The sequence below is a fragment of the Scardinius erythrophthalmus genome, assembly GCF_964197995.2.
Source record: "Scardinius erythrophthalmus genome assembly, chromosome: 5".
NCBI classification, from domain to species: Eukaryota; Metazoa; Chordata; class Actinopteri; order Cypriniformes; family Leuciscidae; genus Scardinius; species Scardinius erythrophthalmus.
The window spans coordinates 43105940-43128550 of NC_138225.1; the positions used below are offsets into that span (position 1 = coordinate 43105940).

Here is a 22611-nt window from a genome sequence, read left to right on the forward strand (position 1 = left end):
GAATGACTTGATCATGGAAAGAGAATGATAGGCCTATGTGTCCTTGGAGTGTCCATTCAGGCTAGCCAAGGTTGGCTAGTGTGGTGCGTCTCATATTGCCCATTCAGCACTCCACCTCAGAGTGGGATCGACCCGACAGACGTTGTCCCATTGTGTGGGTTGAATTAAATAAATGCCCCTTAAATAAAATAAACAGTATAACGACAGTAAACGTTGGCTACATTAAAAGTCAACAACAATAAAACATGTTCGCTGAGTCAAATTCAAAAAAGCTCCTTTGTTTACTTTTGGGATGCATAATAGCGTATCTCACATGATTATTAGTGAAAGAACGCCACCTACAGGCCACCACTATATTTCACTAGAGCATCCTTTGTTAGAAAACCCCGAATTATGGGATAATTTTACTTTAAAAAATATTTATGTATTTTTGTTGTAACACAATTTTTGATTGACAAGTACCATGGCATTTTCAAGAAACAGACTTTTCTGTACAAATTTTATTGAAACCTTTTATTGCTAACGTAAAAAACTGAAGCCTACTTAAATGACCTTCGACATTTTGTATTAATTGTAGGTTACTTCACTTAGAATAAATTTGGTTGCATTCCTCATTTGTAAGTCTAAATTAATATAATGCAAATGTGCTCGAACAAGAAACTGCATATTTTGGTATAACAGTTGCAGCATCAGTAACGTTTAACTATAGGCAAACACCATGGCAATCAAGTGTAACAAAACTCAAATAGTAAAGAGTTAAATAGTTGGTCACACTTTAAATTAGGTGTCCTTTACTAATGTACTTGCATTAAAAAAGGCTACAATGTACTTATGTTCATAATGTATTGCAAAACACTATTGAGGTGGGATTTAGGTATATTTGGGTTTAAGGTGTAAGAGAAGTCTCAGTGTAATTATAAATGTAATTACATAAATTATTTACAGCTTTAATTACATGCAAATGTATATATTTTAAAACATGAACATTATGTAAAACGTATACAATAATTGCATTGTAGGCTTATCAAATAATCTAAATGTGGGACCATATAATTTAATTGCTTATATAAATTGGTTTAAAAATGTTTGTAAAACAAGAATTCTATTATAGTCTGCAGTTAGAATTGTAACTACTTAGACCAAGAGCTGTTGAATTGGCCCCCCAAAATTTAATTGGAATCTGAAAGTCAATTGAAACAATGGAATGGACTATCAAGGGCTTTAAGCAGTAAAATCTAACATGTACCAAAAGTGGTTGGTTGTTCCTAATCAGCTGTCAAATACTTGCAATCACAAAAATATTGGTAGATCAAGAGTGCAAAAATAGAAAATTCAATGGGTGGAAATAGAAGGCAATGTTTGACAGAACTGTCAGAAACTGGAAAAATTGAAAAGGAATTTACAAATAGAAAACCAAATGAACACCAGCACCAACTGAAAAAGTTAGTGGTCTTGAGAAAAGCAGTCATGGATGATTGATTTAAATGATATGCAGTGATGAATCACAAAATCCACATTGGCCAAGGACATGCTGGAACTTTGAGCTAGTGCACTTCTAATTAAGTAAAGAAATTTCCACTCATAAGTTTGTATGATAGAGTGAACGTGCACTCATTACCTCAGAAGCGCAAAAAACAGGTGTGACAATGTTATAAACTTCAGTCGAACATGTTTAGTGATGAAGTCACTTGAAGGCATCTTTTGGACAACACAACCTTTTCAAAAAAAAAATGCAGATGACATGGAAGTAAACAATCGATCCTGAATGGATTGAAAATTGTGGCAATTTATATTGTTAAAACCACTGAGAAATTTAGAACAAGCCTGGAGAAATCCATACTTAACTCAGGCCATCATAAAAGCCCAAGTAAGAACAAAAGGATTGGACTTTCCTACTTTGAATTCTGAAAAACAGCCATTTCACAAATCCAGAACAAGCAGACATTAAAATCAAACCCTTTTTCAGCCATGAAACACCACTTAAGTGTAAAATGTTAAAAACGTTTATTTGAATTCAAATGTACAAGGTTGCATAAACTTTGAATCATTCATCAACATTAGAGGTCACCTTTACTAGGACATGGCAGTGCAGGTAAAAAAAAAAAACATTACCTGTAAAAACAATGATAAAAGTTGCAATAGTAAAAGCATGCATAAGTTACAATTTTTACAAGGCAGCACACAGTGCTTAAGTCTCTTGATCATAACACCACACTATGAGATCTGCTTGGCCAGGTCCTTGATCAAGGAGGACTTAAGCTGAGAAATTGAGGCAATTCTCATCTGTTTCTGACTGGAATACTTGTTCTTCACAGCCTGGAGGAGAAAGCAAACTCTTCAGTGGGTCACATTAACAAAGAAACTAAAAAGCTGCTCAAGCCAAAATAGAGTAGACCAACTTTTTAAATCAGACTGAAGCCACTCACCAGGTGCTTTGAAAGCCCCTCATTGACCCTCACAACATTTTTGGCAATATGCTGCATCACAGGAACTAGCATCTCTTCTGTGTAGCCCATATAATGCTGAAGAGTAGGGGTCTAAAAGTGCCAGATGGAATGGTCAGATTTAAAAAAAAAAAAAAACTGAAACTAGATCATGACCATCCAAGAACTTACCCAGTCACCACAGCTGAAGACCTTCAGGGTGAGGGCATAAGCTGCACTGGCCACCTGGGAGGGAGGAATGTGGACCATGTCATAGTCGACCATGGTAAGCTCCAGGAAGTACTTGGCCAACGTGTGATGCTCTGCAGTAACCTGCAAAACAAACCCTATTAGTATTAACACAATGTGAACATAACATCTCAGAAGCACTTCTGAAACAATATGGGTAAACCAGCTTACGTCGCCAATTTTGGAGGCTCTCCTGAGGAACTGTAGGGGAAGAGGCCTTCCAAAACCAAAGTTGAGGACTCTCAGGATCTTCATCTCCATCTCCCGGATCTGACCAGTGGTATAAGCACGGTCGGTCACAAAGGCAAAGTCTGCAATCTCTGGTGGGTACATCTCTTCATACTTTGAGGCTATGAACATGGCTGTTACACCAACAAGCTGGAGCTGCTTCTTTGGAACTGGATTATCCTGATCAATGGACAAGTGAAAACTATTAAAACAACCTCAACACCATGCAATGAACCAAAACTGGAAAGGGACCCACCTGAAGGAAGCGGTCAATGATTGCAACAGTCATGTACATGGTCTCCTGAAGCAGCCTGAACTTAATTTGAACTTGCACAAGCCAGTCAATAAGAATGGCACGCATGTTTCCTGTGACTTCCTTTCCTTCCAGATATTTCGGCCTAACAGCTTGCTCGGTCTACAAGAGAAGCAGAAGAGCTCACCTTTCTGTACATGTCAGCATTATAACAAACCAACAAAGCATATTTTCTGCAAACCTCAAGCTGACGGAGATACAAATAGATGTCCTTGACATATTCACTGCAAAGCATGGGATTATCATAGTCATCAGAATCCACATCCTTGATATTAAGCAGAACATCAGAGAACGCCTGACACAGATCATCCGAAGCACAGCCAGAGGTCTCCATGGGAACAGGAGATGAAGGCTCAGACAAAATCTGCAATGGAAAGCTGAAGTGAATCTTTTTGCTTAAAGGTGGCAAAAAAGACACTTCAAGAATTCAGAATAGCAGCAACATCCAAACACTTCAGAGCCAGCACTAGGGGGCATTAACCTCTGCTGGTTAACATTAGAACTACAAGGCTGTCAGCAGGGAAGCAGTTATTGTCATATACAAAATATAAAAAAGCTAGTCTGCATTGTAAAGATAAGTCACATGACTAAAGCTCCAGAAGTCAGCAAATATGGCAGCTGCTGGAACACTTTCAGGATTAAACCCACACAAGTTTGAACCAAAAACTGCATTAACTCCTCCCAATGCTAGGAGACTTTGTAGAAGCTAGGCCATTTGAGACAGGTCCAAGGCAAGCTACCCTTTTCTTGACTTGTAGTCATGGCATGTGGACAGCAGCTCCCATACTACTGACGTTATATTCTGGTGAACTGACCCTTTAAACGCCGCGCATTTACTGCTCACCTGAACGTCATGCTTCACTTTAGGAGACTCCTTTTTGGGCTGTTGAACCACAGGCGCTTTCTCAGCGACAACCTCTGCGTTGGGTGCAGCCTTCACCTCCTGTTTCAAAAGGTTAATCATGGTTGAGATAAAAGGCAGATGAAGGCTGAATTGCCTGGCGAAGAGACGGCACTTACCTTCTTCCTCAAAGCCTGTCGTGTCTGCGGATTGTTACCAATCTCCCCCAGCGCGGCCCGAGGTCTCAGTCCGGGCTTCGTCGCTACAGCTGCTTTTCCGGGCAGAGCGTTCTGGTTCTCGCTGCTGGCAAGGCGGGTGTTCTACTCAAGACAAGAGGGTCACGGGTAAGTTTTGCATAACGAGTAGGGTAATTAGTTATGGGAGACATTAAAAAGTGCTACATCTGTAGAAACATCGTTTGAATTCTAGGAAACGAGTTTAAAAACGCCACACGAGAACCGAAAGCACACGTACAGGCCACTTAACAGCACTAGTGTGAACTAAAGTCGGTCTGTAAAACGCATGCAGTTTACGTGTTAACTTATTATGCAGAACTTGCACAAAGCTTTTTGATAAAACATACGTTAGGCCTAAGTTACTGAATTAAAGACGCAGGTAAAACCCCACACTAACATAACTGTTAGTAACGTGCAGGATAAGGAAATATTTCAGGGTTTTCCCATATCAACTTAAAAATGACAAATCATTTGTTCTTTAATATAAGACACATACACTTTGAGTTCCAAAAAATTAAAGGCATTTAAAACCAACTTACCCTTGTGACACGGAGAGCCATTATTTCAGGAGGATTATTGCTGTGACTCGATGAACAAACTGGTTGATTCTACTCAAGCGAGCTCGATGTAGCATTGCATTTCCTCTGTGGTTTAAATTGTCGCTCTTTCGAACGTGATTCGCTGGGTTCGAAAATCATTGAGCTCCAATTGGCTCAGTCGCACCTGATTTCAATGCGTTACCAGGACAACCTATGACCACGTGACGGGGCGTGGATACCAGTCTATTGTGTTCTTTTGTAGTGTGTACTAGAGTTTGCGTGCTTTCCACTGCCACCTTTTGCTGCGGAGCGTGTGTTTGCAACTGCGTAACCACAAAAACTGCGTTTGTGAAAACACATTTTCACAAACTTTGTCAACAACATTGCTCACATTGAGAAAACCCAACTTATTTTCCTCTTATGTTTCTAACAAGATGACACTTATTACTAACTCTTAAATATTATATTCAGAGTATAATTATTAGTGAATACATAAATTATACAACTATTTACTACTACTGCTACTAATTCAATTTAATAATATAATTTGCACACACCTAAACTATTGCACATACCACACTAATGTTTTTACAGACTTATATCATCTAAATGCATAAGCTAATACTATCTGTATTATCATCTAATTTTCCTTCTTTCAATGATGAACCTTTCCTTGACATAAGTAGGCCTACACATTAGACAGATAAACCTCGACTTTAAAAAAATTACTTTTCCCCTGTACCACAATATATATTTTTTTGATGAGCAATTAATTTTCCATGTGTTATAATTGTAAAGCACACAACCTATTTTTATTTATTATCATTTGTATCAGTGGTTTGATACATATATTTATTGTTGGATCCCACACTTCATGTTATTAGAAAAACTAAATAACTGTGTGATTTCATGTGCCCTGCCAACCTACAAATAAGGCCTAATGCCTTGCTTACAAAGACCTTGCCTGTTAATACTACATTATTAATTAATGAAATAAAAGGGGTATTATTAAAATATGGCTTTCGTGTGTTCACTTATTTATGTCACCATATTACAGTGAATAAATAATTCAATTTTATATGCATGTATGGTTGAAAAAACAACTGATTGCATCAATGGAAATGATTGGAATGTGACAAAAATGCAATATGAAATGTTTTAAAGAGGATGCCCCCTCCCCCAAAAACAAACAAACAAACAAAAATCATTTGTGTTCATAAAGTGATATAATAAGTTATTGTTTCTAACTGTTAGGAACCATACAGAGTCTGTGGAAGCCATCATAAAATTTATTTTTATTAATACATTTTTTAATAAAAAAATGAGGAGATTATAATTATACCTTAGATCCCTTTATTTCTTAATATTTAAATGTGTTAAAACAAGAGTTTACATGATACATGTGCCGTCTTTATAATATTTCATGGATTCCATCTGTTGTGTCATGGCTAAAACCTCATGGAATCCAGTGCTTAGGCCAGACATGTGCTGGAAGTAAGCCTCTTTTTCCAACTGTATAGTCAGATTATTAACACCGGCATCCTTCAACACGGCAGACACCTGAGAAAAAAAATTCAGTATAAACAATACAAATTGGTCAGTAAGTTAATTTGGTTTTGGCCAAAACAACAAAACCAATACATAAATCAAAAAAAAAAAAAAAAAATATATATATATATATATATATATATATATATATATACACAAGTTCTGACACCAGAAATTAAGCTTAAGTAATAAATAAATAAATAAAAATTACATCTAACTAAAGCTGCGTCCCAATTCAGAAGCTACATCCTTTGAAGGCCACATTCAAAGGCCGATTGCGCCACAGCAGCGCGACACGGGCTGTCCCAATTCAAAAGCGCTTTCAAATGCTTCATTTCCCGGGCAATGAAGGATAAAATAGATGGATCCTTCGTGGCCTTGCCTACCTCATTGCACTTTTAAATGTAAATATTGAATTTGAACTTACTTGAATATCTAATGATACAAATGTAAAAAAATAAATAAATACATTTTTAAACGGTTAAAATGTTGACATCTTACTAAGATGCGATTTTATATAGTTTATACTAGGTGATGAAGATCATCCTGCTCCTGGAGGGCCACTGCCCTGCAGAGTTTAGCTCCAACTTGCCTCAACACACTTGCCTGGATGTTTCTAGCAATAAAAATGAGTGAGCGAAATCGGACAGCTGTTGAGCGTACATCGGTTGTACACTCGTTATTGCAGTGCAATGTGGGATTGAATAAGTGCACTCAATAACGTCCACTGTGGTTTCAGACACAAATACAAATGGCTGTCCCCTTATTAGCTGGTTCAGGTGTGTTTAATTGACCCTTCGCTAAGCCACGCCCGAAAACCGCCACAGGCCAATCGTGGCTTAGCAACCTTAACTAGGCGCGGGAGGTCTGGCAAGCTTTCGAGCGAGGGAAACATGCCAAAGCGTTGTGCGTATGGATTGTGCAAATTAGATACCTGGTATCGTAAAAGTTTGGACGGGGTGGTGGATTTTGTTCCCTTCCCGAAACCTAAAACCCAAGGGGACAAATGCTGGCCGTCATCTTCATTTATATAGCGCTTTTAACAATGTAGATTGTTCCAAAGCAGCTTTACATTGATAACAGGAAATTAAAAGTAAAGTGTTTTGGCTTTTTTAGCAGTTCTAGAATAAAGTTATTGTCCAGCTCGTGGATCAAGCAGTGTGATTAAAGGCAAGACGGAGGCTCACTGACATAACTTAACGTTACTTAAAAATATATTTCAGCATTTTGTTAATCGACGGCCAAACTAGTAACTTTACCCCAATCCGATCGCGACTCTCCCGGTGTCTAGTAAAAGTAAAAGGTAGTTAGTAAAAGGAGGGAACATCAGGGGGCTTGCCGGAGATCTTCAAGGAAAAGGTTGGTATGCAAACTTTGTAAGTTAGTCACTTATGTGACCCACGACGTGTGAGCAGTAGCCTGGCGCGCTACAAATATAAGCGGGAGAATGTTATCATTGCAAAGTGGTCAGGCTAATGTCTTGTGTTAATTCCACAATACTTATGGATAAGCTGTTTGATTTATAATATTAGAATATTTTCAAATTTCACTTACGCTACTGTGCATGCACAAAGCTGTTCCTCAATTTGTGTGTTTCCCATTTGAATGATCAGCGTACAAGGCGGCTTCTGCTTGCGCTGGGACCTAACGTTATAGGCTTTAGCTTAAATTTTGATGAAATTATTCTCTAATCGTTTGCATATTATGTCGTGGATATAGCCCTCGAATGCATACTGCAGTCTTGCTCTCTCATATTTTCACCTGTTCGCCAAAAATGACTAATTATCTCCTTAGGAATGTCTGAAACCGGTGCATACATACTGTAATAGACGTGCCAGGCGCAAAACAGTAACTAAGGAGGGCGGGGCTTAGCGAAGGGTCAATTGAAGCTGGAGCTAAACTCTGCAGGACAGTGGCCCTCTAGGGAGCTGTATTAGACACCCCTAGTTTATACTCTTTATTGTGTACATAAATGGACAACGGTGAACAAATTTAGGAAGGTTGTGACCTTGTTTTGTTTTCAGACAGTTGAATATAACTTTCAAAAAAGTCCAGTACAAATGTTACTGCTGTTCATCAACGGCAGCTGTCAGAGTTGCTACCGTAGGCTAGACGTCCCATTTAACCATGTTTGGTCTGACCTTCGCGGACTTTGAAGGCGTGGCCTTTGAAGTCCACGTCCTCCGAAGGATGCAGCCTCTATTTGGAACACGGCTTAAATGTCTAATCGTTAGGCAAAATGGTAATACAAGCCTTGGAAAGCCCAAACAAATTGCTGTAAATTTGTAAACAAGCCATTGTTCAAGATGTAGCATTCATACCTGCTGAATAACTCGCTGTTCTACTACATCAGACATGAGTTGGAGATGGATGGTTCCAGCAATGACACTGGCAGAATGTCTCCAGAAGTGTGGATCACGGTAGGATAAAACACCTTCTATTTTCTGAATCTTAGACAAACAAGGAAGCATTAAATTATATGCAATGTAAAGCATTCAATTGGTAATCCAAAAATTTTAAGCTACACTAACCAGACAAAAGTTTGGAATTACGATTTTTGAAAGATACTTCGGAAAGAAGTCTCTTATGCTCACCAAGTTTGCCTTTATTTCATCAAAAATACAGTAACAACAGTAATATTGTGAAATATTTCATAATAATTTAAAAGAACAGTTTCTATTTTAATTTATTTGAAAATGTACTTTATTCATGTGATGGTAAAGCTTAATTTTCAGCAGCCATTACTCCAGCCTTCTGTGTCACATGATTCTTTAGAAATCATCTTAACTGTTCCAAACAATGTATATATTTTTTCTATTCATACCTTTTCAAGCGCAAAGTTAAGCTCCTTGTCATTTTCAGGTGGCGTTCTCAGGAGAAGAACCTCACAGGCGTCTTTTAACAAAGGAATAACACTGAGAAAAATCAGTGTGGCAATGAAGAGTGAACAAATGGGATCTGCGATCAGCCATCCAAACTGTTTAATGAGAAGGGTGGATATAATCACACCGACACTGCCCAGTGTGTCAGCAAGCACATGTAGAAACACTCCTGCAAACAGGATAAGGAAATGTCATCTTCAAAAGGTTGAAAAACATCAGGATTGATAAATGATAATACACTTTTCATTTCTGGATTAACTAACCTTACCATGTCTATAATAAAAACCAATGATACTCATAACAGAGTACAGACCCACCTCGCATATTAGCATTCATTCCCCCTCCAGCAGACCCATGGGAATGCCCGTGGCCGTGAGAGTGACCGTGTCCTCCATGACTGTGTCCATGTCCTCCATGGCTGTGTTCTGCATTGCCGTGCCCGTGCCCATGGTGCGAGTGGCCGTGCTCATGCCCAGAGCAGCTACCTTTGGAGGCCCCATGGGAGTGCGCATGACTGAAGGCACAGATGCCCACCAGATTAACAAGCAGTCCACCAACCGACACTGGCTTTAAGGAACAAATGGATCAAGGACAAGCATGAGCATGAGGTAACAGGATTCATGTGTGAAACTTTGCATAACTTTAATTCAAGATACCAACTTGGCAATAGCTTTGTCAATCCTGACAGCAATGTCCTGAAGGTTAGCTGTACATACCGTTAGCATATCTGTGTTGATGTTTGGTGGATCGATGACTCTGGTGACTGACTCCACAAACACAAAAAAAGCTATGACCATGAGAAACAGGCCATTGATAAATCCAGAGAGGATCTCCACACGACCGTACCTGAAATGAGAAAAGTCACACTGTTAACAGCACCAAAAATTACAAACAATTATGTCCAGTAATCAGGGTTCCCAGACTTCCCAGACCAATGAGTTCCCATGTATTTTCCATCAGTCATTTTTAAAAATAACTTTTGATTCAGAATGACTTGTAAATGAATCAATCAGACATGTTTTGTGAACCAGTTTGATCAATTCATTGTAAAGAACAGAATCAAAACAACAACACGCATGGTTTACAGGTTAAACATAGCCATAACTCCATAAGTGATACTAGAAACACAATTTATGATATAGGACCAAACTTTCTAGGGGAAAGGGGTTAATTTAAAGGGATAGTTCGACTTTTAAGCAAAAATTAAAATTCTGTCATTAATTACCCTCATGTCGTTCCAAAGCCGTAAGACTTTCGTTCATCTTCAGAACACAAATGAAGATCTTTTTGATTAAATTTGAGAGCGTTCGGTCCCTCCATAGACAGCTACGCAACTACCAATTTGACACTTCAAAAAGTTCATAAAGAGATTGTAAAACAGATCCATATGAATTGAGTGGTTTATTCCAAATTTCCTTAACTTAACTGCTTTACATGATGAACACTGAATTTAGTCTCTTATTCACATTTAAACTTTGATCAAATAACTTAAAGGGATAGTTCACTTTGAAATTAATTTTTGATATGTTTTAGCTTACCTCAAGGGCATCCAAGATGTAGGTGTCTTTGTTTCCGCAGTAGTTTCAATTTTGATGTTTTTAGGTCAAACCGTTCTTGTCTGTCAGTCATATAATGCAGGTCGATGGTCACTGTATCAAAACACAAGCACAGAGTCCAAATTAAAACAATTCCCCATCGTCCAAATTAAACAATTCCCCATCATAAGTACACATTGATGGCCTAAGACACGAAACGAGCGGTTTGTGTGAGAAAACGAACAGTATTTATATATCATTGTTATCTCTTGAAAACAGCACACGTCTAAATGATCTGACGGCGCGGGCGGGTATAGATATATACATAGATGTCGCCTTGGCTACTGCAGTTCATTGGAACAAAACCGTAGCCAAGCGACATCTAGTGTATATTTCTATACCCGCCCGCAAGCGGGTATAGATGTATACACTAGATGTCGCCTTTGCTACTGCAGTTCATTGGAACGAAACCGTAGCCAAGGCGACATCTATGTATATATCTATACCCGCCCGCGCCGTCAGATCATTTGGACGTGTGCTGTGTTACAGGAGGTAAAAACGATATAAATACTGTTCATTTTCTCTCACAAACCGCTCGTTTCGTGTCTTAGGCCATCAATGTGTACTTACGATGGGGAATTGTTTAATTTGGACGACGGGGAATTGTTTTAATTTGGACTCTGTGCTTGTGTTTTGATACAGTGACCATCGACCTGCATTATATGACTGACAGACAAGAACGGTTTGACCTAAAAATATCCAAATTGAAACTACTGCGGAAAAAAAGACACCTACATCTTGGATGCCCTTGAGGTAAGCTAAAACATACCAAAATTTATTTTCAAAGTGAACTATCCCTTTAAACAGAAGCTCAACTGAACCTGCTTGACGCACAAGAACAAACCTCTTGCTGAAGCTCAAACATGCTGTGTAACACAAGAGAATGAACCTCATTGGTTCTCTCACGTCAAGTGAACATGCTTGAGCTTCCGTTTACCATGACTGATGTGTGAGTTGATGAATGTTTATATATGAATAAAAGCCTAAATTCAATCTGTTCATCATATAAATGTCTCTTCAGAAATTTTTTAACTAAACTGCTCAATTCATACGGAATAGTTTAACAATCTCTTTATGAACTTTTTGAAGCGTCAAAGTGCTATTTGCGTAGCTGTCTATGGAGGGTCAGAAAGCTCTCAGATTTCATCAAAAAGATTTTCATTTCTATTCCGAAATTCAGTATGGAGCCGATTTATTATTTAAACCCCTTTTTTACTTATGAATTTGTTTTATGCACCATTCTATATGCATATAAGTTGTAGTTGGAAAAAATATATAAAATCCTATAGGTATATGAGCTGTTTAATAAATAAAATTACAAAAAAAAAAATTAAAATAAAATAAAAATTAATAGTATAAACTTTGACTGTCATCTAGTCTCTCCCCTGTGAAGGCCTCCATCCCTTTACCTCTGTACAGATAAAACATTGTCGGGATAATTCTGGTTCACGTGTCTATGCGGAAGCGATAAATAATTCTTTATTATACATTTTTAAGGCCAGACAAGTAGTTTGTTGAGGGTTGGTTTGTAAAGAAGGACTACACGCCTGCGCACATATATATTCAAACGCGCATACCTATGGACTGAACACGTGATGCGCACGTGCACACCGTCAGCGTTTTCGCGGGTTTGTGCAGAGATAACCTTTTTTTTCAAACAATTCAAGGCTTGCACCTTGGAATCTATTTTCTGGGTTTGTGTTCTCAAGCCACCAGGCACCGTTTTGTGCGAATGAGTGGGCCGGAGCGCGCTGAGTGTTTTCTGTTAGAACGGTGTCGTGTAAGCGGTCCCTAAGTTAATAACTAATGATCTTCTTTACAACAGAAGTAAATCAATCAATCTAAAACTAACTTTAGCTGGACAATAACTTTATTCTAGAGCTGCTATAAAGCCAAAACAATCTCTGTTAATGTAATTTCCTATTATCACTGTCAAAATTTGAAGGGACTAGGGTCTGTCCATATAAACTTCCCTCGTCCACTTCACAAAGTGGAACACACTTCAAAATGGCGACGGGGATTACCCCGAGGGGAAGTGCTTAGGGAAGTTTGCGAGTGTGTGTCTAAAAGCCTTGGTGTGTCCCAGGCTTAAAAGCTGGAATACACTACACGATCCTAAAGTAGTTTCTGAGAGTCATAGTGAGTCTGCAGATTTTGGGCAGTAAGAGGTAAAAGATTTCACCAAAAATCGTGTAGTGTATTATGAGCACAGACTTAGACACAGATTTATTTAGCTTCAGACTATGATTCCATCCAGTCGGAGGATATCAGATATGTTTGATATTTTTGCCACAACAAATCTTGTTTTTAGTTTTCATGTGTCTCCTAGCAATGAAGCGCATGTTTCTATGTGACATGGTTGTGTTTGGAACAACTTGAAAGTCTGGTACTGTCATCCTCAGTTGTTTAGTTTTTTCCTTGTTTCAGCGCTTCAACACACGCAATGATTGACAGGGTGGGGCGGGGACGTGCATCGGAATCGGCTCGGAATGCATTTTCAATTCCACATGAAATTTTGCTACATTCACTGCGGGACATTTAATGAACATGCAATCACAAAGTGTCTTAACTGTGAGTGTAAATGCAATTAAGAAAAATTAGAGAAAAAAAGTATTTTATCGTCCACAAGACAAATCAGTCTGCTCGCTTACAAATGAATAACGTGAATTCAATTCACAAATAAGTTATCCTAAAATTAGCAAGCAGCACTACCTTACCCATAGGAATATATCCTTGTTGCTTTCCATCTGGTCATGAGGGCGGCAAACAACCCCAGGACCAAAGCCGAGCAGTCAAACAGCATGTGGAAGCCATCAGAGATCAGCCCTAGACTGTTGGTCCACACACCATAGAAAAGCTCCACAAATGTGAAGGCCTGAACAAAGATCAACACAACTCTTATCAATATACTGTTGAAGTAGATAGGTCATTGTTTAAAGTATAGGCACATTATATCAGACAGGGGGTTAAAGTAAGTCATGGGGGTTACAATTTTTATGAAGGGAGGGGATTCGATTTTATTTCGTTGCCACAAAGCTCTAAAACTCATGAACATTTGAATCATACAATCCTTTTCTGTAAATCTGACAAGAAATAACAAACATTTTAAGCAATTAACAATAAAGCACTTAAACTGAGCATCTTCTACACTTCATGACCAAAATATAGTAAACACACAAGTTGAAGTGGCCATCCTACAGAGGCTAATGTACCAGATTGAGACAGAGGAAGTAGAAGATCTGCCGTGAGTCATATTCCTCCAGGATCTGTTTGAGTGAGTCTTTGATGAAGCGAGGCAGAGACTGGGACGTGTGCTGAAGCGCATCACCCATGAAGTTATAAAGAGGAGTTCCTTCAGGGGAATAACCCACCAGTGTTCCCTTCTGACCTTTTGAAGAAGGGGCTGACAGTATGCTATCAGCTGAAAACATCAAATGGTACATTCAATAAGGACAAAGTAAAATGTGGTACTTTCAATGAGTTTTACATCTACACCTTTTTGTTGATGTATTTACAACACTATGATGATAATTTTTACTTCTTCCACTTTTTTTTTAATGAGATCTACACCCTATCGTACACTTGACATTTACATATCAGATTGGTTCTGTGATAGGGGAATATATAAATCTTTCAAATACATTATTTGCTTTAAATCTTCTATGAGAGATATTAACTTACCCATGATGAAGAAGCAGGCGCTGACCAGCACTCCACCAGACAGCACATGCTCAGTGCTACTCTGCTGGTTGTTTCCTGGCTTACTTATCACTCTGAGCTGGTCGGTTAGCGGGTGGGTCCAGAAGTTTGCCAGTACCAGGCCACTGAGGAACAGGAAGATGGAGCCATATCGAGCACAGCGTGAGGTTTCCAGCTTTGCGGTGCAGATGGACTCGACGTAAAAGTCCAGAATCATCACAGAGAAGATGATCATGGCAAATGGCAAGATGAGGCCAGACCAGGATTCCACCTTACTCTGAGGATTTCCATTTAAAAAAGGAGCTTTCATTAGTGTCTGTAAGAACTTTCTGTATTGTTTTAAGTGTTTATGACAAGGCTAATGCATCTGAAGATGGAAGATCATTTTACACTGACTGTACTCTCAATGCTCACTGATTCCCAATGACAAAATAAACTTAACTGATAAAACACATTTAGAATCTGTAGTCTTTCTCATCTGGGAAAAGGGACCAAAATAATGTCTCATGGACAAAAATGCCCATCAAAGTCTAGAAATCACACTTTTAAAGTTAGGCTACCTCATATATCCAGGGTTTTCCAATGGAACCCGGGTTGTTTAAAGGAAACAAACAGTTCTTGAATGGATGAACTAAAATAAGAAATATTTTAGCTTATTTAAAATTATTTGAAGTAAAGTTTGAAAGTTTGCTGATCCCCTCTACTGGGCCTGGACCCCTGGTTAAGCATAACACAAAGCTTCTGCTGGTTGTTACCTCAGTGGTTGCAGACAACACTATGACCCAGGGCAGCAGAACTACAGCCGACACAAGGTTAGATAAAGCATATAGGCGTTTTGCGCCCCCAATCTCCACTGATAATTTTCTAGATGCTGTGTTGAAAGCCACCTTCAGGCACAGAGCTAGAACCAGCAGAACCACTCCACCCTGCTCAGAAAATGAGAGTTAATCACCATGATATCACTGTTCCTTCATTGGAGTCATTAATCAAAACACTCTTAAAAACCTTTTTAAAAAAATGATCAAAAACACACCTTGTGGTCCGCCACACCTAAAAAGGCAATCCCTGTGTACAACGCATGGGTGAGAGCACTGTCATGGTGCCCCTCAGCTAACAAGACAGTGTTAAGGAGCATACAGTTATAGATAAAACCAAAAAGTAAACATTTCCAAATACACATTCATGATGATATTGTGAATGATTAATCTGTAAATGTCATTCCAAAGAATAAAATGTTTATCCAGCTCTGAGTTTGAAATAACTTTCCGTTTAGGTGGAAACATTTTTTTTTTTTTTTTTTTTACCATTTTGCCTGCAAGCCGGTGTCATTAAAGAGGTAGAAATGACAGATTTCACCTGGATTTAATAACAGTGTACACATTTCTGCTTACAGTTGGAAGGATACGGTGCTCTGCCATCTTTGCCATGAGATCATCATTATCAAAGAGCAAAAGGCAGATCACAGCAATTATGAATAAAGCAGCACCCCTTGTCTATATAAAAAAAAGAGCACATGGAAATGTGTCAGCTGGTAAATATAGTTCATTCTGAGATACGGTTATGATTTCTCTACATTTCTGACCTTAGAAGGTCCCCCTCCAGAGCTGGTAAAGAGAACGCTGAGGAGAGAAATCACCACCACATCACTGTGCTCAAACAGCAAAAGGGTCCTGAAAGAAATCACTTAAGTTTAGGCCAAATGCTTGATAAACAACAGAACAAAAATAATGAAACACGTTTATTTTCGATCCAGCCCAAAGACATACCTGAGTGGCCCACAGAGTGTCAACCCAAAGAAACCCAACAGGGAAATGACACAGCTCATGACAGCATGTTTGAGTATTTTTATCCACTGAAATCAGAAGTTAAACAGATGAAATCAGGCTGCCATGTTCAAAATAGGTCCACATGAAATGGCATTTGCAATCCATTTTACTTCCATAACATATACAGAATGAGCATTTAATGCTATTATTGCTGTAACTTTTAATGCATCAACATTAACCAATATTAAATTTGGCAAGTGGCTAACAGTTGACTTTTTTACTATATATGTGCATTGATTCATTTTTAAGTGAATAAAAGCCTAAACTGAATCTGTTCATCACAACAATCATGTCTCTTCAGAAGATTTGGATTGAACCACTTATTTGGGTCACTTTAACAATATTTGTATGAATGTTTTAATGCGTGGATTGTTCTGGTTCCATGGACTTTCAAAGGATGGACTAAAAGGATGAGAGAATATTAAAAATGCTTATGCGTTTCGAAGATAAACAAAAGGGTTTGGCAAGTTTTACTGATAAACTAACCCTTCAAGTGGTAAGAGTTTTAAAACTGATGAATTGAACAGGTAAACTAGAATTAAAATAACTTTGTACCTGTCTCTTGGGGATCATTTTTCCAGATGAGAATGGCTTTTGAAAGAAAACCAATATCATTGCACACCTATACAGAAAAGAGAAGGTATTTATATGATCAATCATGATGCTTGTATTCTTTATATGTGTGATGTCACTACTTACCCCATTTTTAAAATAAAGAGAAACTGTACAATATGCACAACTTTGAGGAGATCATATGACTCAAATATCCCAAAAGCCTTCAGCAGCTTGGTAAAGTAGAGTAATACTATGTACCGGGTCAGTCTGAAAACAAAAAACAAAAACAACATTCAGTAAAGTAGAAAAGTAGATAAATAAAGCTGAGATATTCTTACAATGATATTACCATAAAATACCATGGAAAACATTGCAATGATATAGGTTTTGGACACTATCATGGTAATACCAAAGTATTCTCTGAATGTGGTGAACAAAAAATGCAGATACCTTTCAAAAAGTACTGTAGTGATACTATGGTACTAGAGTGTCAGGATGCATCACATAGAAATATTATGGTACTTATATGTATGGTACAAGTATGGTACTACAACATACAATGGTATTTATTGATATTTCATTTCCAACAAGAATAATAAGGTACTTTTCTGTAAGTCATTCAAGACGGTCCACTACAACACATCAGCACTTACAAAAAGGTGTGTTTATCTTTAAACATGCTACCGTGGTAAAACCAGCGTCACCACCTAATAACATCAGTGTAACGTGGTAAGTTACTGCCATAGTACTGTAAGAGTATTATTTTAGTGTAATATTTAGACACTCTTGTTTTACCTGGCATCTGGAACCTCAACTCGCCCCAGCTTCCCACTGGAGATGACATTACTGCTGTATTTTTCATCCATACTTCTGCTGCTGTGTGTTTATGATCTTAGATCTTTCACTGTTTATCTAAGAGCTCATCTTTGAGAAACAAAAGCGGTTAACTTATGTGTTAAGTTAACTGCGTTAGCCTGATTAAATTAGACAGCTGAAACCGAAAATAAGAGCACAATTCAGGGCCCTTTGGTGCTGAAATCGCTCATGAAGTGGTAATCCACAACAGTGAACTCTGAAATAAAAACCGTTGATTTTCGATACTGAAATACATACTGAATGATAAATCTATTTTCACTAGCTAGCAGCTACATTATGAACTGATGTGGTGGTTGAAGTGACGTGAACATTTCCTCATATGGCTACAATCTATGAAGCCTTTCAAAATAAAAGTCATGTATCGCCGAGAAAAAATCATGATCCAAGTGTAAAAATGGTAAAAACAGGTCATTCCTGGGATTCGGTGCCTCTTGTGTCCACACTCAGTAAAGCTCATGTCATCATGATCTTACTGCCTTAAAATGCTGGACAATATTTTAAACCGGTCTTAACACCATGAGTTCATTAAAAGTTCATTTAAAAAAAGAGAGAGAGAGAGAGAGAGAGAGAGAGAGAGAGAGAGAGAGAGAGAGAGAGAGAGAGAGAGAGAGAGAGACATTTTACAGCATTTTGAACCAACATGTAGGCATATCACCATTTTGCCTATGTCCCCATCCCCATTTTTTTTTGCATTGTTAAGCATATCAGTAAATATTCTATCTAATGTATAATCAACGTTTTTAGCTTGTCCCTCAATTTAATGTCCACCCTGTTATTTTGACCACTTTCCCTTTAAATGAAAGTTGTAAAAAAACATCACATTATAAAGCTGCCATTACTTCTTTGAAGGAAAAACAACTTTTGAAACTTATTTTAATTGTCTATTTTTTACAAATTTTATTAGTCAAATTTGATGTGGTCAACCTAGTACATCCACCCTGTTAAGGCATTTTTTTTTAAAAAGTTAGTAGAAAAATCATAGTTTTAAAATTACAATTTTAAAGACCACGCAATCACTGAGTGTGATAGTGATTGCAAAAGTAATTCATGTTTAAAGTTGAAAAAGTGGTGTATTTAAATGTCTTTGGGAATGGAATTTACATTATTATTTCCCATCTAAATTAATTTCAAACTAAAGTAATAATATAACTGGTTGTATGTGAGACAATCCATCCATTCTTTAACACTTGTCCATTATTTTGTCCATTCTGTTATCACTTTGTCCATGTTAAGCATCGTTTTTTTTTTTTTTTTTTTTTTACACTAATTTCATAAAATCAGCAACATGCTAATAATTCAGTGAAAATGGAAATTATGAGTAGTTTAAAAAGTAAACAAAATGCCTTTTAGGCATTTGTACCTGAAAATGAAAAATGTAAAATGATGTGTTTGTGAGAAAGTATTCATACACAATAGGCTATTAATATTTTCTGAAAATGTATTCTGATATGCTTTTAAAGGGACAAAGGTACATGAGTTTCACTAAGATAATTTACACCGTGCCCATATATTAGAATAACCCTAGAATGTCCCTAATAGGGTGGGCATTTTTGATCTTTCATTTCATTTATTTTGTTTAATATGGTTACATTTATTTACTCAAGGTTGACCGAAATCATTTTTCAAATGTTTTACATTCCTCTATCATGACAAAACAAAATTTTATTTTAAAAACTGAGTTTAATTTCTACATTTCATGATGGCCAAAAGGCCATCATACCATCATACCAGGAATGACCGAAACACATGACATTCTACTCGGAGCTGTTCATGTCTTCGGACTCGTAATTATGTGTTTCTATGACAACACTATCAACGCCAATATGAGGGTGCATTCATGTAATGTCCTGTTATTACTAGACTGCAACTTTTAAGTCTCGTTAAAGTTCTCGTCCTCATAAAACTAGTAATTACAACTTGTAAACTGGGAATTTTCTGAGAGCTCCAACCTGACTGCTGCAGATAGTGCGTGGGTGGAGCTTAATGTCCAGCTCTCCCTTTCTGGACCTATTGAGTGCAACTTGAAGGTCCAGCCCTATTTTTTACAGTATATGGTCCAGCCAAACCCTAACCCTATACCCATTACACATGTGTGTCCAAACTTGGTCCTGGCTACTGTCCTGTAGAATTTAGCTCCAACTCACCACAACAAACCCACCTCGAAGTTTCTAGTATGCCTAGCCTCTGGTGCTCCTCTGTCACTTTACTTTTTTTTTTTTTTTTTTTTTTCATAGGAATGTTACGAAACTTGGTAAAGGTTTTGGCACTTGCTGAGGGAACAAAAAATACAGTTTTAGAGTAAAACATATTTTTGAAATATATTTAATTCATTTTGCAAATTTTTCATTACAATAAACGTAAAATTCTGTAACTTTTTTTGACGTTCACTTTTTAAAACTTTTTTCACGTCAGCAATAATCTGCCAAGTGTCATCTTTGAAATGAGATCAAACTCAAGTCTGTGCTCTAAAGCATTCAAGATTTACGACAGTTTAAGTTGGAAATTTAATTCAGGTCAATGCTCAAAAAATGAATAAATGGATTATAAATACAGCGAAAATATAATTTAGTACCATAAAATCCCCTTAAAATACAAAATATTAAATAAAAAACATTATCGAACTAAAATATAGTAGGCCTACATTCATTTCATTGAAAAAAAAAATAAAAAATTCAGACATTTTTGACCGACACGCGAAGAGGACCAGAGGGCTAGTAAAACCAGAGTCCGTCTACGGAGAGCCTTATGGCACCTTATGCGCCAGAGAAACAAGGGCGCCGCCATCTTTAGAATATTGTCTTTGAACTTCCGTTTTTGCAGTCGCTCTATATATTTCTGTGGCATTGCTGTCCAAGAGTAATTAGCTTTTGAAGTGGATTTACTTAATATAAAGTTAATGAAAGTTAATGAAAGTTATCTTGAGGATTGTAATGTTTAAACCAGATGTCTTAACAAATGTCAATAGATCGGGAAGATTTTAAAACGAGCCGTTCATTCATAAATACGCAAGATCGCTGTGAAAATAAAACCGGAAGTCAAAAGACAACGAGCACAGCGCTGAAAAGGGGCGGGGCTACATAAGGTCTATTAGCCCCATTGTATTGACCTTGGTTGCAGTTCCATTAGAATTCCACTGGAGGTGATCGTGGGCGAGCGCAGACTGAATGGGAGTCTATGGGGCTAGACGGCTAAATTTGTCTCTTTCACCCGATTGCCGTTGAGAAATCTCAGAATTTATTGTAGGTTTTGCAATTTCAACATGGGTTATAGGTCGAAAGTTGAATGAACGAGTACTTATGTCCTTTCGATTTCATACAGGTTGAGTTGTTGTTGCCCATAACACGCTAGCATTCTGCTAATGAACGCTGATTGGTCAGTGAAGGACTGATTACGACCAGAGATACCGCTTGATGGCATCCGAAGCGGGACCAGAAACAAACAAAACAAAAACTCGTCTAGCACGTGTGTTTACCTGTGTCAGCTGTGTTGTCGATGCCTCGAGAGAAAACAAAGTGCAGAGGGCGAAAGCAATAAAGTGACTGAAGGATTGCCGTAAAGCAGTATCTCTGGTCGTACGATGTATGACGTCATTGACATTTTAAAAGACTTTTTAAAAAAGAAAATAAGTGACTCTAAAAAATCTAACACCCAGCAATGTGTAATTTCTTTTCATCTCCTTTCGAATACAACATTCAAATTACTAGACAAAAAATTATATCCTGACAAAAGTGGATTTTGATGGGTATAGCGCCTTAGACCTCCATTCATTCTGCACTCGCCTGCGAGCGCCCCCGCATGGACAGAGACGTGTTACTGCAGCCAGTCCAGAAACCGGAAGTAACCAGAGAGTGCCAATTCTCTTCCTATTTGACATTCTCTGGTAAAACCTTGATTAGCTGGTCCAGGTGTATATAATTGGGGTTGGAGCTAAACACTGCAGGACAACGGCTCTCCATTAGCTGAATTGGTCACCCCTGCCATAACCTTATCCCTAAACCCGATTAGGTCAAACTCCTCCACTCATCCACAGAGGTGGAGCTGGAAAAGCTCCAAGTAGAATGACATGTTGTCATCTCGAAATTATGAGATGTGTTCGACTTGAAGTGGTACTGCATAGACCAATCAGTGTATGACATTAAAGAACCGCAAGAGCGATTAGAGAGCAGACGGCTCTGTATACTTTTGAATTGCTCTCGTGGTACTTTGATGTCAGACATTGTAGCTATTTCTCTCTGTTTATGTACATGACGAGTCACGCGGGTACTAGGGCTACTAGTAAAATAGTTTTAGTATTTTAAATAGTGAATAGGCTACTCTAAAATAGTCTGAATATCCTGAGTGATTCAGGATAAAACAAAAACACGGTTCAGAAGATTCATGATGTCCTTATAAAATTTTGTACATTTTGAACAAAAAAAAGGGTTACATAGTGTACCTTTAACATATTTACTGTATTTTATTGCTACAAGGTGAATCGTGTGTTATTGATTTAGAACAGGCTACAGATGGAGGCCATGACGTCAGAAAGATGTTGTGTAAAGTGCCATGACCTTTCTCATTGCTGCTGTCCTGCTCATATATCTTCATAATGTGCTCAGCAGAAATGCTCAATTGAATAGACTGTATACCTTTAATGTCTGCAATTGTCACCTGATTCTATTTGCCATGAGCAGTGGCCTTTTAGAGTATGGCTTGAGGTCACGGTGCAGTTTAGAGACGTGCTATTTTCTTTATCTTAAATAACTTGCATGTAAATGCACTTTATATACTGAAAAAGACTTAAGGTTATTGTTCCACAGTG

The 22611-nt window shown here is 37.9% G+C and overlaps 2 protein-coding genes and 1 long non-coding RNA gene across 3 annotated transcripts; 1 reads left to right on the forward strand and 2 right to left on the reverse strand.

Moving 5' to 3' along the window:
* Window positions 1–1987: 1987 nt before the first annotated feature.
* On the reverse strand, window positions 1988–5042 carry ccnb1 (cyclin B1). The gene is made up of 9 exons (XM_081365990.1): window positions 4830–5042; window positions 4234–4374; window positions 4058–4156; window positions 3395–3577; window positions 3157–3315; window positions 2844–3080; window positions 2616–2756; window positions 2427–2537; window positions 1988–2316 (listed from the first exon to the last, which is right to left on the reverse strand). The coding sequence occupies exons 1-9, from the start codon at window positions 4848–4850 to the stop codon at window positions 2215–2217; spliced, it is 1194 nt and encodes a 397-aa protein (XP_081222116.1). The 5' UTR covers window positions 4851–5042; the 3' UTR covers window positions 1988–2214.
* LOC308691098 lies at window positions 4288–9373 on the forward strand. The gene is made up of 3 exons (XR_014030235.1): window positions 4288–4398; window positions 8731–8797; window positions 9240–9373. It is a non-coding gene; the product is annotated as an uncharacterized lncRNA (long non-coding RNA).
* slc30a5 (solute carrier family 30 member 5) lies at window positions 6105–18137 on the reverse strand. Its single transcript, XM_081365989.1, has 16 exons — window positions 17730–18137; window positions 17079–17201; window positions 16935–17001; window positions 16320–16405; window positions 16136–16223; window positions 15959–16046; window positions 15587–15663; window positions 15309–15479; window positions 14536–14830; window positions 14067–14275; window positions 13572–13729; window positions 9976–10105; window positions 9577–9826; window positions 9202–9428; window positions 8699–8827; window positions 6105–6389 (listed from the first exon to the last, which is right to left on the reverse strand). Exons 1-16 carry the CDS (start codon window positions 17798–17800, stop codon window positions 6219–6221), a joined length of 2340 nt encoding a protein of 779 aa, XP_081222115.1. The 5' UTR covers window positions 17801–18137; the 3' UTR covers window positions 6105–6218.
* Window positions 18138–22611: the final 4474 nt, after the last annotated feature.